At 42.7% G+C, this 13,957-nt stretch overlaps 1 protein-coding gene across 10 annotated transcripts in view; it reads left to right on the forward strand.

The window, feature by feature from the left end:
- The window catches only part of TRIM13 (tripartite motif containing 13), a 21,568-nt gene continuing 7,611 nt past the window's right edge, over nt 1–13,957 (forward strand). Inside the window, exons 1-3 of one of the 10 annotated variants that reach the window (XM_055244689.2) lie at nt 1–106; nt 904–1,001; nt 4,200–4,313. In XM_055244689.2, the coding sequence (XP_055100664.1) occupies nt 4,311–4,313 (3 nt within the window). In that variant the 5' untranslated portion in view covers nt 1–106; nt 904–1,001; nt 4,200–4,310. Of the gene's footprint in view, nt 107–273; nt 795–903; nt 1,002–4,199; nt 4,314–5,979; nt 6,720–13,957 lie in introns of those variants that run through there. The other 9 variants (XM_055244688.2, XM_063619174.1, XM_055244685.2 and 6 more) reach the window with 9 other exon arrangements.

A 13,957-nucleotide genomic window follows, 5' to 3' on the forward strand; every position in this document is an offset into this window, starting at 1 on the left:
GACGCCGGAAGGAACGCGGTCTCACCACCCGGCTCCCTCCGCCAGGGCGAGGCGCGGCCGGGGAGGCGGGACGCAGGCGAAGCGGGACCGGGAGGCGGGGCCGGAGGTGCAGGCGGAGGCGGGCGAAGGGGAAGGAAGGAGGAGGGGGAGAGGGAGGTGGCGGGGGAGAGGGAGGGGGACAGGGAGGTGGCGAGGGAGGGGGAGAGGGAAGGGGAGGGGAAGGGGGAGAGGGAGGTGGCGGGAGAGGGGGAGCGGGAGGGGGAAGGGGGAGGAGCTAGCCGTAGCTGCGAGTCCATTTTGAGGCTGTGCTTGGCGCGTACCGTGCGGTTCCTGTAGCTGGAGGACGGGCGGTCGCGCGGCCTCTCCCACTCGCCGGAGGTCGGAGATAAGTACCCGCCGCCCGGCTCCTCTCGGGAAAGCGGGGTGGTCCTCGAACCTTCAGCGAGGGTGGGGACTTGGGTTGGGGTGGCTGGCGAAGGCCGTCTGAGCTCCAGTCCCGGCTGCGCGGCGGAAACCAGCGGGGCACTGTCACGGGCCTGGGGAGGAGCGGCCTGCGGTGGGCGCCGGGACAGTGTGTCTGTGGTCCAGAAAAGCTGCTCCGTCCGGAGCCTTCCTGGCCCCGCTACCAGCGTCTCCGCATCCCCTAGAAAAGAAGAGACGGGTGTGGGCCTTAGGTTAGAGCGCGCCGCCAGCGTCTGGCGCTGACCTGGAGAGGCTGCATGGCGCCGGAGGAGGGCGCCCTAACCGAGAAGCTGCTTAATACAAAGAGCTCCAGGCTCCTGGCGGTTCACCAGGTCTAAACAGCCGGGCTTTATTTGTGGGGGCGGTTGAAAAAATTGAGGGTCAAGATTGGGGTGCTGTGCAAATAAATGCGTTAACACTGTTCTTTTTTCTTCTTTGCAGTAGCCTCTAGTTCGTTAGTCAAAACGTGAAAAAAAAAGACCTGCTTTGCCCTGGAAAATAGTAACCCTGCCAAATACATCAGCTTGTAGGAGACAGAGGTAAACTACAATAATTTTCCTGTGTTATCTTTTTTTTTTTTCAACACCCAATTTCAATAGGCCCTAGAGCCTTCCAAAATGGAACTGTGTGTAGAATACTTATGTTCCCATCCACTTTCGTTGGTGGTCTTTGTTCTTTTCATATTTTGTTAAAACTTAGAAAAACAGAATCCACGTTTAGCAATATTTATGTGGTATTTATCTTAAATATATCCAAACATTTATATTACAAAGGAAGAAAGGGGCTGCCACACTTTTTTCCTAGTTTTTTTTTCCCCTTCTATGCTTAGTGAATTGTCAGGCTGCTAGGGCTTGTAGAACATGGCTTGAGTTTTCTAGAGACCTTTATATAATAGGCATTTTAAAAGCAGAATTTCATTTACGTAGACACTCCTAGTAGAGCTTGATGGAGCTGTTAACTGGCTCTCCTTCCTTCCTTGCACAATGGGAGCGTCCCTATCCTTCCCTAAAAATACCTTTGTTTTTCCTTTCTACCAGCTGGCTTACTAAACCTCCCTGGGAAGTCCTTGCCTAAAACCGGGCTGTTCTTTTCATTCTGTACATTTATGATAGGTTATTTGGCCTTAATTCTGTCACAGCTTTTGTTCAGATATGCTCATTTTCATGACACTGCTTTGTACACCTGATACCTTATGTAATATTTGTTTTGCCTTGAAATCACAGTTTAAGTTTAGAACCTTTTCTTGCTTGATACACTGATGCTCCAAAATAACACCTTAAATGTGTAGAGTTTGCACATATGTAATTAAACCTTATGTTTGTATAGTTTCGTAGTTTATGGAATTCTCACACCTTACTATAATACAGGAGTTAAGTTATTTTTAGGCAGCTAGAAAGGGTAAAAGAGTTCTCGGTGGAATTTTCCTTTAATAAAAAGCAGCTCCCGGCTGGTGACTTTGGGAGGCTGAGGTGGGTGGATCACTTGAGGTCAGGAGTTCAAGACCAGCCTGACCAATATGGTGAAATCCCATCTCTACTAAAAATACAAAAATTAGCTGGGTGTGGGGGTGCGTGCACCTGTAATCCCAGCTACTCTGGAGGCTGAGGCAAAAGAACCACTTGAACCGGGACGCAGAGGTTGCAGTGAGCTGAGATCGCTCCACTGCTCTCCAGACTGGGCAACAGAGCGAGACTCTACCAAAAAAAAAAAAAACCCCCCAACCATTTATTTTCTAACAGAAAGCCTGAAAAGTCAAGCTGCAAGCAAAAATATGCAGGCTAGAAGCTTTTATATGTAAATGTCGCCTGCTATATCTGGAAGCCAGGTACATTCAATATGGGGTTTCTCGCTCCCTTTTCCTTGTCACCCTATGTGGGCGTCTTGGCGACCACTAGGTAAAACCATGGGTGCAGGGTGCAGGTGTCATGGCGGCCCCAGGTAGGAGCCACATTTGCATAACAAAAAATTAGGGTGGGAGGGCCAGTCTTTAGACAGGCTATGTAAATGGTACATCTGGTCAAACCAATCCTCTGGGCCCTATGTAAATCACCGCCTCCTCAAGCCTCTGTACAAAATCGATTGCGTTTCACCCCAAACCCGGAGACCCTCTCTTGGGTGACATTTCTCAGCGTGAGGAACCTTTCTCTATTAAACTTTCCGCTCCTAAACCCACTCCTCGTGTGTGTCCATGTCCTGAATTCTTTCTTGGCTCGAGACAACCACGGGTGTATCCCCCAGGCAATGGAGCCATTTCATTATGAGGTAAATACTATAAAAATCATTTTTAAATTTTTTTCCAAGAGATGGGATTCTCAGCTGTGTTCCCCAGGCTGGTCTTGAACTGGGCTCAAGTGATCCTCCCGCTTCAGCCTTCGGAGTAGCTGGGACTACAAGTGTGTGGCACCATTCCCAGATATAAAAATCCTAATTTTATGAAGGATAAAACTGGTGCTTGAACACAGGTATTCAAAAGCAGGTTCTGTGCTTTCCCCTTCACTGGAGAGCCTGTTAAACCTAGTTTGTAAAAATTGCAAAATTTTAAAAGGGATTTTAGAGAGCTTATGATTAAACCCCTTCATTTTGTGAATAAGAATACTGAGTTTTTGAGTCCCTTTCTAGATATTGCTAAGGTCTAAGAATTAGAAAACTCAGGCTCTGTGATGCCTAGTTTGCTGTGTACAACTGATGAGTCTCCACTTTTTGAGTGCTGGGGGTGTCTTTGTTTTTTTGACTCCTAAAATTAGGTGTTTAGATGATTTCTAAGATGCTTTTAAGCCCAGTATTTCTATTCCTACCCCATAAATTTTATTACCATTTATTGCCTATATATATATTGGTAAGACAGATGCAGACTAATGTTAACTGCCTTAAACTTTTATATTTTAAACTTGGGTAGGTATGGTAACAAGTGTGTCTTATTCTTGGTTTTTTACTAAGTCCTATAAAAGTATGGTTTTGTTGTAAGGTTAGGAACTGCATAGAGAGGTGGACCACTCTAATATATCATTGGTTAGAGTTCATAAAGTCATATAAACCCTTTCTAGAGAGAAACCTAGTCATCTTTTTCAAGAGCCTTAAAAATGTCCTTACTGTTTGACCCAGAAGTACATTTAAAGGAACTGTCTAAGGAAATAATTAGAGCTGTGGAGCAAGACTTTTCTCTATAAGGTGTTTATCTAAATGTTACAATACCAAAAGAAAAAAAAAACCCACAAACAAAACAACACAGCAACAAGAACAAACCCATAAATAAGCAATAAGAAAGCATATCCACAACATGGACTGTCGTGTTTTTCTAGAACATATAATGATAGGGGAAAGGCATGTAATAACATAAGGGGATAGAATACAAAATTGTGTTATGCTACCAGTTTTGTTAAAATGTGTACACATGCACGGACACATGGGATTGGAATAAAGACACCAAAATAATAGTAGTGGTGATTTCTTGCTGATGTGATTATGGGTGGCTTTTTCTCTGTATTTTCTGAATTTTCTATAATAAAAACAAATTACTTTCATAATTTAAGAAGGCACAAAAACTAGTTGCATGGATAACTTCAGTTTCAGTATGGTATCAATATTTTATGGTTTTAATTGTAAGAATATTTAACATGAGACCTATCCTCTACACAAATTTCTAAGTGTACAGTACAGTAGTGTTAACTATAGACATGAGCAGATCTCTGAAACTTACTTTTATGTGTCTTTTATAAACTATTTATCATACCTTCTAGAATAACAGCACCTGGCTGGGTGCAGTGGCTCAGGCCTGTAATCGCAGCACTTTGGGAGGCTGAGGTGGGCGGATCACCTGAGGTCAGGAGCTCAAGACCAGCCTGGCCAAAATGGTAAAACCCTGTCTCTACTAAAAATACAAAAAATTAGCTGGGCATGGTGGCAAGTGCCCATAATCCCAGCTACTTGGGAGGCTAAGGCAGGAGAATCACTTGAACCCAGGAGGCGGAGGTTGCAGTGAGCCAAGATCGCACCATTGCACTCTAGCCTGGGTGACGAGCAAAACTGTGTCTCAAAAAAAAAAAAAGCAGGAAAGAGTCCAGGCTAAACTGTGGTACGGAGAAGAGAATGAAGGAAAATGAAAAAGTTTTTCTTAGTGCTCTGAACTAGCGAGGTAATGAGTGACCTGGTTTATATATTTGAGAATTTCACGTTAGTCTGACAACCCTTTTTTCTGAGTAGGTGTACTTTCCAATCTAGTGAACGTTCTGTACTACCTCTATTTTGCCTTGTCAGGATCTCCGCTAGAAATATCTTGGAAATTTTACCTACTGTTCATTCTAGGATAATGCCAGAAAAGGTTGGTTACTTACTGTCTTATATGGACACATAGGTAACTTTTATATTGTTTGCAAGAGCCACATAACAATTATTTTAGATACTATATGTAATATATTAATTTTCATTTTTAGAGGTATTGAAACCTGGTATTTCTTACTTTGTCCTGTTTTGATCATATTCGTCACAGAGGTGCTGTATGTAATATATTAATTTTCATTTTTAGAGATTATATCTGAAACCTGATCTCTGTATCTTACTTTGTCCTGTTTTGATCATATAAGTCACCGGGACAGTCTAAAAGAATGAAGAGTAATAACACATTGATACAAAGTATTTAAAATAAGAACTTTGTAAATGATTTTCATATACCTTTTAAAATAGCTATACAAATGAGGAGAGAAACTAGTATGTATAAGTGGTTTGTCAGAGGTTACAGAACTGAGAGCCAGACAAGTATGTCAGTCTCCTCACAGGTCTGGATTCAGAGACTTCCAGTAATACATTAAAAAAAAAATTTATGAAAGATGAAACCATAGGCTGGGCATGATGGCTCATGCCTGTAATCCCAGCACTTTGGGAGGCCAAGGCAGGAAGATACTTGTGGCCAGGAGTTTGAGACCAGCCTGGCCAACATGGCGAAACCCCGTCTCTATTAAAAACATAAAAATGAGCCTGACGTGGTGGCAGGCACCTGTAATCTCAGCTACTTGGGAGGATGAGGCAGGAGAATCGCTTGAACCCAGGAAGAGGAGGCTGCAGTGAGACGAGATCGCACCATTGCACTCCAGCCTGGGTGACAGAGCAAGACTGTCTCAAAAAAAAAAACAAGAACAAAAACCATACTACAGCAGATTAAACTTCTTATGAGGTTTATATTTAGCTAATGTTTTCAAAGTTTTACTTTTTAAACTCAATAAACTCAGAAGAATATTAAAGTATTCTTACATCCTCTACCTAGATTTTAACAGTTGTTAATTAGACCCTTACTTAGTTTCAAGAAAACATTTATTAATGGATCTCTCTCTTTTTTTTTGAGATGGAGTCTCTGTCACCCAGGCTGGAGTGCAGTGGTGCGATCTTGGCTCACTGCAACCTCTGCCGCCGGTGTTCAAGTGATTCTCCTGCCTCAGCCTCCCGAGTAGCTGGGATTAGAGGCATGTGCCACTGCTCCCAGCTAATTTTTGTATTTTTAGTAGAGACAGGGTTTCACCATCTTGGCCAGGCTGATCTTGAACTCCTGACCTCATGATCCATGTGGCTCAGCCTTCCAAAGTGCTGGGATTACATGCATGAGCCAATGCACCCGGCCTAATGGATCTCATACTAAAGTACAGTAAGGTGCAGTGGCTCATGCCTGTAGTCCCAGCTACTCTGGAGGCTGAGTTGGGATAATATAGTACACTATTTGAAAATAAGATTAACTAGTATGCTGAGAGGAAATGATTTTTTTTAATGAGCCATTTTATTATAGGAATTATTTTGAAGTAACATTTGTGGCTGTCTCAGTTCAGTAAAGCTTAGCATAATTTAATGTCTATGAAGTGAGTTTCAGTGTTTGCTGTCTAGCCACCTGATAGATACTTAGGTACTGTTTTGAAATTGTTGCCTTCAAAGATGCCTCAAAACAGGATGGAAATTTGAGTTAAATCCTTAAGATAAAAGCATTATATATTTATTGGCTTTTCTTTTTGTTCCCTAATGGGAAATGAAAAAAACAAAAAACAAAAACATGGGTAATATTTTGAACAACTTTATATTGCCAACAGCTAGTGGAATTTAAAACCTTAGTAGGAAAGTTTCTTTTACTAATAGATTTTATAAGGAGAAAATGAACTTTTGTTTCAGAGTGAATGAATGAGTACCTTTTGCAGTATCATTTTGGGTTGATCTCTTAAAAGAATTCTAGAAGGAAGAAGTCCAGTACATATATATAAACTCTATTATGACACCTTTACTTTGTTAGTATTGGCTTTTCCATTTTTATTATTTTAGTGGTTGTGTTATGGTTCTCATTTATAGAAGCCGTTGTTGCCAAATACTAATTGAGGTAGGATTGATAAAGCACTTTTTGTAATCCTTCTTGTTTGTGGATAGCTTGACAATTTGTTCAAAAAAAATAAACCCACAGTGGTGGTATGCAACTTTGTTAAAACCGTAAACCAAAAAGTGAATTTCATTGTATGTAAATTTAAAAGTATGTTAGAAAATATCAATATGGCAGGAGAACAAAGTTGACTTTTTTCTGCAACTAATGGCTACTACCACCTCTCTGGAAACTTTAAAAAGTTGTCAGCTTTTAAAATTGTTGGTATAAAACATTTGGGAAGTTTTTAATTGGTGGGAAAAGGTATTTGTGCTTCAAAATTTAAGACTTTTCTAAGTATTCAGAAACATTCAAAGGAAGAAATGAATTTTGGAAAACTTGTTTGCCTTTATGTGCTTAATGTGACTTAAAGTTGAAATTTGAACAGTGAATAATAATTTTGTTTACATAAAGTTTTTTGACTTCTATATTAGGAAAAAAACTAGCTTGAGGCCAGGTGCAGTGGCTCATGCCTGTATAATCAGCACTCTGGGAGGCTGAGTCCAGATTGCTTGAGCTCAGGAGTTTGAGACCAGCCTGGGCAACATGCCGAAACATCATCTATACAAAAAAAGTACAAAAATTAACTGGGAATGATAGCATGTACCTGTAGTACCAGCTACTCATGAGGCTGAGGTGCGGGGATCACCTGAGCCTGGGGAGGTTGAAGCTACAGTGAGCTGTGTTAGGGCCACTGCATTCCAGCCTGGGCAACAGAGTGATACTCCCTCAAAAAAAAAACAACAACAAAACAGACTGGGCACACTGGCTCACGCCTGTAATCCCAGCACTTTAGGAGGCTGAGGCCAGTGGATCATTTGAGGTCAGGAGTTCAAGACCAGCCTGGCCAACATAACGAAACCCTGTGTCTACTAAAAACACAAAAATTAGCCAGGTGGTAGTGGTGCATGCCTGTAATCCGAGCTACATGGGAGGCTGACCCAAGAGAATCGCTTGAGCCTAGGAGGCGGAGGTTGCTAGTGGGGAGGTTGCCAGTGAGCCAAGATGGCGCCACTGCACTCCAGTCTGGGTGAGACCCTGTCTTAAAAAAAAAAAAAAGGCCAGGTGTGGTGGCTCACGCCTGTAATCCCAACTCCTTGGGAGGCCAAGGAGGGCGGATTACCTGAGGTCAGGAGTTTGAGACCAGCCTGACCAACATGGTGAAACTCTGTCTCTACTAAAAATACAAAAATTAGCCGGGTGTGGTGGCAGGCACCTGTAATCCCAGCTACTCAGGAGGCTGAGGCAGGAGAATTGCTTGAACCCAGGAGGCGGAGGTTGCAGTGAGCTGAGATGGTGCCATTGCACTCCAGCCTGGGCAACAAGAGCGAGACTCCCTCTCAAAAGAAGAAAAAACAACCAGAAACCCTGAAAAAGAGGTGGAGGGGATGTATGCTTTTTTAGTTCATGTCAAAGGAGCAAGCTGGGTTGATTACTTCAGATTTTGTGTTAGCCATACTTTAAGATTCTGTAAGTTACTTTGCTGTGAAGAGTACCTTTTATTTATGCTATTAAAAGCTTTGACTTACATTATCCTTCAAAACTTTGGAGGCAACAAAGATGTCTACCATGGTTTCTTGGATCAGGTATTAGTCACTTGTGGAAGTGGTCACATAGTTTTGTCTTAGAGAAAGTTTTGAGTATAAAGAGAAGGCATAGGCAGGGCGTGGTGACTCACACCTATAATCTCAGCACTTTGGGAGGCCGAGGCGGGTGGATCACCTGAGGTCAGGAGTTCAAGACCAGCCTGGCCAACATGGCAAAACCCTGTCTCTACTAAAAATACAAAAATTAGCCTGGCATGGTTGTAGGCGCCTGTAATCCCAGCTACTCTGGGAGGCTAAGGCAGGAGAATCACTTGAACCCGGAAGGCGGAGGTTGCAGTGAGTTATGATTACGCCACTGCACTCCAGCATGGGCAACAGTGCAAGACTCCATCTCTAAAAAAAAGAGAGAGAAGGCATAAAACTAAAGGAAGAAAGGAAGAAGAGAAAAGGAAATATTTAGATTTTGTTTTTGTTTTTTTGTGATGGAGTTTCATTCTTGTGCGATCATGGCTCATGGCAACCTCTGCCTCACGGGTTCAAGCAATTCTTCTGCCTCTGCCTCCTGAGTAGCTGGGATTACAGGCATGCGCCACCACGCCTGGCTAATTTTGTATTTTTAGTAGAGACAGGGTTTCTCCATGTGGGCCAGGCTGGTCTCGAACTCCCGACCTCATCTGCCCACCTCGGCCTCCCAAAGTGCTGGGATTACAGGCGTAAACCACCACGCTTGGCCAGAAATATTTAGATTTTAAAGTGAATGAAAAGAATCTTTAAATTGTAAACCAAAATTTGTAAGTTAAATCACTAAAAATGAAATTAGAGGATCTGTTGTAATTTTGATGCAATTTTTTTAAAAAAGAGACTTTCCAAATAGTATTTTTTCCCCCTCTGGTTCATTTTTAAGAGCTGTATGTTGATCATGACCTTGGGATGACTGTTTATTATTTCTAAGTTTTCCTGTGTGTGACATTTTCCTTTTCACTTTTGATCACATTTGTTAGCCTGAAAATTCTTCTTGGCCGCTGTTGTCGTATCCTCAATTTTCTTCGTAGTTTCTCTTTGCCTTTGGTGCCCTTTTTCTCCTCCTCATCCCACCCAATTACTTGGTGTATTCTTTGTTTTCTTCTTATTTAATATGCTTGGATAGTATTCTCTGGAAGTATTAACATTGCAAGGATGAGTAAATTAGTTTTCTTTTATTGAATGTTGCCCTTACCACTTTCCTATTTCTATTGCCTTCTCAAAAGTCTGGCCTTTGTGTTGAATTCTTAGGCAAAAGATGATAGTAGTGGAAGTGAAAAGTGTGGAGCAGGACTGGGGTTGGCAGATCATTTCATTGTTCTGAAAGTTTGTGTCTTACAGCTGCGTGGTAACCTCTTTCAGAAGACAAACTAAGTTTAGTCTTTATAGCCATTCTCTTTCCAATGCTTTTCAAAGGTTATATGATTTGTCATATCACAAAGGATTTTTCAGAAAAATCAGCTAATTACACCTTTTTTTTTTTGCAATATGACACTAAATTTGAGACAGAATAATCTTTGCTTTAGTTCTCCCTATATTATATATTATAAATACATGTATGTTACAATCTAATATAAAACCATAAACTGGCTGGGCGTGGTGGCTCACACCTGTAATCCTAGCACTCTGGGAGGCTGAGGTGGGTGGATCACCCGAGGTCAGGAGGTTGAGATCAGCCTGGGCAACATGGTGAAACCCTGTCTCTAGCAAAAAATACAAAAATTAGCCGGGCATGGTGGTGGGCACCTGTAGTTCCCAGCTACTCAGGAGGCTGAGGCAGGGGAATTGCTTGAACCTGGGAGGCAGAGGTTGCAGTGAGCCGACATTGTGCCACTGCACTCCAGCCTGGGTGACGAAGCGAGACTCTGTCTCCAAAAAAAAAAAAAAAAAAAATAGGGCCCAGCGTGGTGGCTCACGCCTGTAATCCCAGCACTTTGGGAGGCCGAGGTAGGTGGATCATGAGGTCAGGAGTTCAAGACCAGCCTGTCCAAGATGGTGAAACCCTGTGTCTATTAAAAATACAACAAAATTAGCCAGGCGCGGTGGCCGGTACCTGTAATCCCAGCTACTCGGGAGGCTGTGGCAGGAGAATTGCTTGAACCTGGGCAGTAGAGATTGCAGTGAGCCGAGATTGCACCACTGCACCCCAGCCTGGGTGACAGTGAGACTCTGTCTCAAAAAAAAAAAAAAAAAAAAAAAAAGGCCAGGCATGGTGGTTCACCCCTGTAATCCCAGCAGTTTGAGAGGCGAGTGGATCGCCTGAGGTCAGGAGGTTGACACCAGCTTGGCCAACATGGTGAAACCCTGTCACTACTAAAAATACAAAAATTAGCTGGGCATGGTGGCAGGCACCTGTAGTCCCAGCTACTCTGGAGGCTGAGGCAGAACTGCTTGAACCCGGGAGGCAGAGGTTGCAGTGAGCCAAGATTGCACCATTGCACTCCAGCCTGGGTGACAAGAGTGAGACTTAGTCTCAAAAAAAAAAAACAACAAAAAAGCCATCAACTAATTAACCCTGCAAGCTCAGCTTGTCTTTTAAATACTGTTTACCTTCTAGATAGAGTGCAGTCATGTATGGCTGTTGAAATTACTGTTAAAAAAGTATTCGCTTTTTTTTTTTTTTTTTTGAGACAGAGTCTTGCTCTGTCGCCCAGGCTGGAATGCAGTGGCACTGTCTCGGCTAACTGCAAGCTCCGCCTCCTGGGGTCACACCATTCTCCTGCCTCGGCCTCCCAAGTAGCTGGAACTACAGGCACCCGCCACCACACCCAGCTAATTTTTTTGTATTTTTCGTAGAGACGGGGTTTTACCGTGTTAGCCAGGATGGTCTTGATCTCCTGACCTCGTGATCCGCCTGCCTCGGCCTCCCAAAGTGCTGGGATTACAGGCATGAGCCACCCGCGCCTGGCCAAGTATTCACTTTTTATTATAGATGGCCTACTGATTAAGACCTATGTTATTATTTTGTTGATAATGTGATATGTGTATATGTGTATATATCCCTGAGTAAACTGAATGTAGAAATATGTAGTACTCTTTGGTTTTATAACTATAGAGATAAATGTATATTTAAAATAAACCTGTGGCCTGATGCAGTGGCTCACACCTGTGATCTCAGTGCTTTGCGAGGCTGAGGCAGGAGGATTGCTTGAGGCCAGCTAGTGAGACCTGGTCTCTACAAAAAAAAAGTAGCCAGGCGTGGTGGTGCATGCCTGTGGTCTTAGCTACTTAGGAAGCTGAGGCAGGAGGAGTGCTTGAGCCCAGAAGTTTGAGGCTGCAGTAAGCTATAATTAGGCCACTGTACTCCAGCCTGGACAACAGAGCAAGACCCTGTCTCTCAAAAGAAGAACTAAAAATAATAAACCTGCATTGAGAAATGGTATTGCCTACATTAGGGATCTCAAATATTTTGGTCTTAGGACACTTTTACACTCTTAAAAATTGAGAATCCTGGCCTGTAATCTCAGTGTTTTGGCAGGCTGAGGTGGGAGGATCACTTGAGCCCAGCAATTTGAGACTAGCCTAGGCAATATGGTGAGACCTCATCTCTACAAAAAAAAACTAGAAAGAAAAAAAAAATTAGCTGAGTGTGATGGTGCATGCCTGTAGTCCCAGCTACTCGGAGGTTGAGGCAGGAGGATGGCTTGAGTCCAAGAGGCAGAAGTTGCAGGGGACTGAGATTGCACCACTGTACTCCAGCCTGGGTGAAAGAGCTGTCTCAAAAAAAAAAAAAAAAAAAAAAAAAAATTGAGAATCCCAAGAACTTTGTTTGTACTGTCAATATTTCCTCTATTATAAATTAAAACAATTTTTTAAAAATGCTCATTTAAAATAACAATGATAAACCCATTACCAGTTAACAAATAATTTAGGAAAATAACTATTTTCCAAAACAAAATTAAGAGAAGCATGGCATTGCAATAGAGGCCTGTAATGAATGGCTATTTAATAGAAGACAGCTGGAGTCTTTTGTCTGCTTCTGTATTTAACCTGTTGCAATAAATTATTTTGGTTGAAATATATGAAGAAGCCTGGGTGTGGTGGCTCATGCCTGTAATTCCAGCACTTTGGGAGGTGGAGGTGGGAGGATTGCCTGAGGGCTGGATTTCTAGACCTGCCTGGGCAACATAGTGAGACCCTGTCTATAAAAGAAAAAAAATCTACAGCCGTGGTTCACGCCTGTAATCCCAGCACTTTGGGAGGCCGAGGTGGATAGATCACCTGAGGTCAGGAGTTCAAGACCAGCCTGGCCAACATGGTGAAACCCCGTTTCTACTAACAATACAAAAATTAACCAGGCGTGGTGGTATGTGCCTGTAGGCCCAGCTACTTGGGAGACTGAGGCAGGAGAATCGCTTGAACTTGGGAGATGGAGGTTGCAGTGAGCCAAGATAGCGCCACTGCACTCCAGCCTGGGTGACAGAGTCAGACTCTGTCTCAAAAAAAAAACCAAAACAACAACAACAAAAAACACTAAAACTAAAAATTAGCCAGGCATGGTGGTGCACACCTGTAGACTGTAGTTACTTGGGAGGATCCCACTTGAGCCCAGTAATTCAAGGCTGTAGTGAGCTATGATCATGCCAGTGCACTCCAGCTTGGGTGACAGAGTGAGACACCCCAGCTCTTAAAAAAAAAAAAAAAGGAAATACACAAAAATCTAGGCTTACACAGATATGTAGTTGGTAAAGGAAAGGAATATTATTTAAATAGCCTTTTCAGGTAATTTAATCTTTTTTTTTTTTTTTTTGAGGCAAGGTCGTCTCTCTCTGTTGCCCAGGCTGGAGTGCAGTGGTGCTGTCTTGGCTCAGTGCAGCATCTGCCTCCTGGGCTTAAGGGATTCTCATACCTCAGCCTCCCAAGTAGTTGGGACTACAGGCGCATGCCACCATGGCTGGCTAATTTTTTTGGTGATTTTTTGTAGAGGTGGAGTTTTGCTGTGTTGCCCATACTGGTCGTGAACTCCTGAGGTCAAGTGGTCCACTCTGCAGCCTCCCAAGTGTTAGGATTACAGGTGTGAACCACTGCTCCCAGCCTGAATCTTCTTTGATACTATACAAAAACTCAGCAAGTGCTAGCTTCTTTGTTGGAGTATGGAATCTGAAATTGTTTATGAACCTGTTGGTCTTTCGTGAACTTCAAATGGATCTTTTACCCATGCCTGATTTATAACATGCATTAGTGACTTGAAATGGTATTCACTGTGTTTTGCAGATCTCCAAATATTGACACATTTCATTATACAGTACTCCTTTCCCCTCAGAAAATCCTCACATTGATTAATATCACTACCCATCTCATCATAAAAGTCTTTAATTAATGGGAAGCTGTCAGGCCATAAATATCAAATGTTTTCCAAAATTCTAATTTTTACATAAAACTCAGCCTTTTCATTAGCAAGAGATACTGTCAGTTGTTTTCTTTGAAGTAGCAAGCTCATTTTTTTCCCCAAGAAAATGTCAGGTAGCTAAGTCTGAATAGCCATAGCTTATCATTTGTTCTTTCAGAAGGTAAAAATGGTGTTCTATGAAAAAAAGCAGCTGGT

Source organism: Symphalangus syndactylus, chromosome 15, assembly GCF_028878055.3.
Source record: "Symphalangus syndactylus isolate Jambi chromosome 15, NHGRI_mSymSyn1-v2.1_pri, whole genome shotgun sequence".
In the NCBI taxonomy this organism is placed as follows: Eukaryota; Metazoa; Chordata; class Mammalia; order Primates; family Hylobatidae; genus Symphalangus; species Symphalangus syndactylus.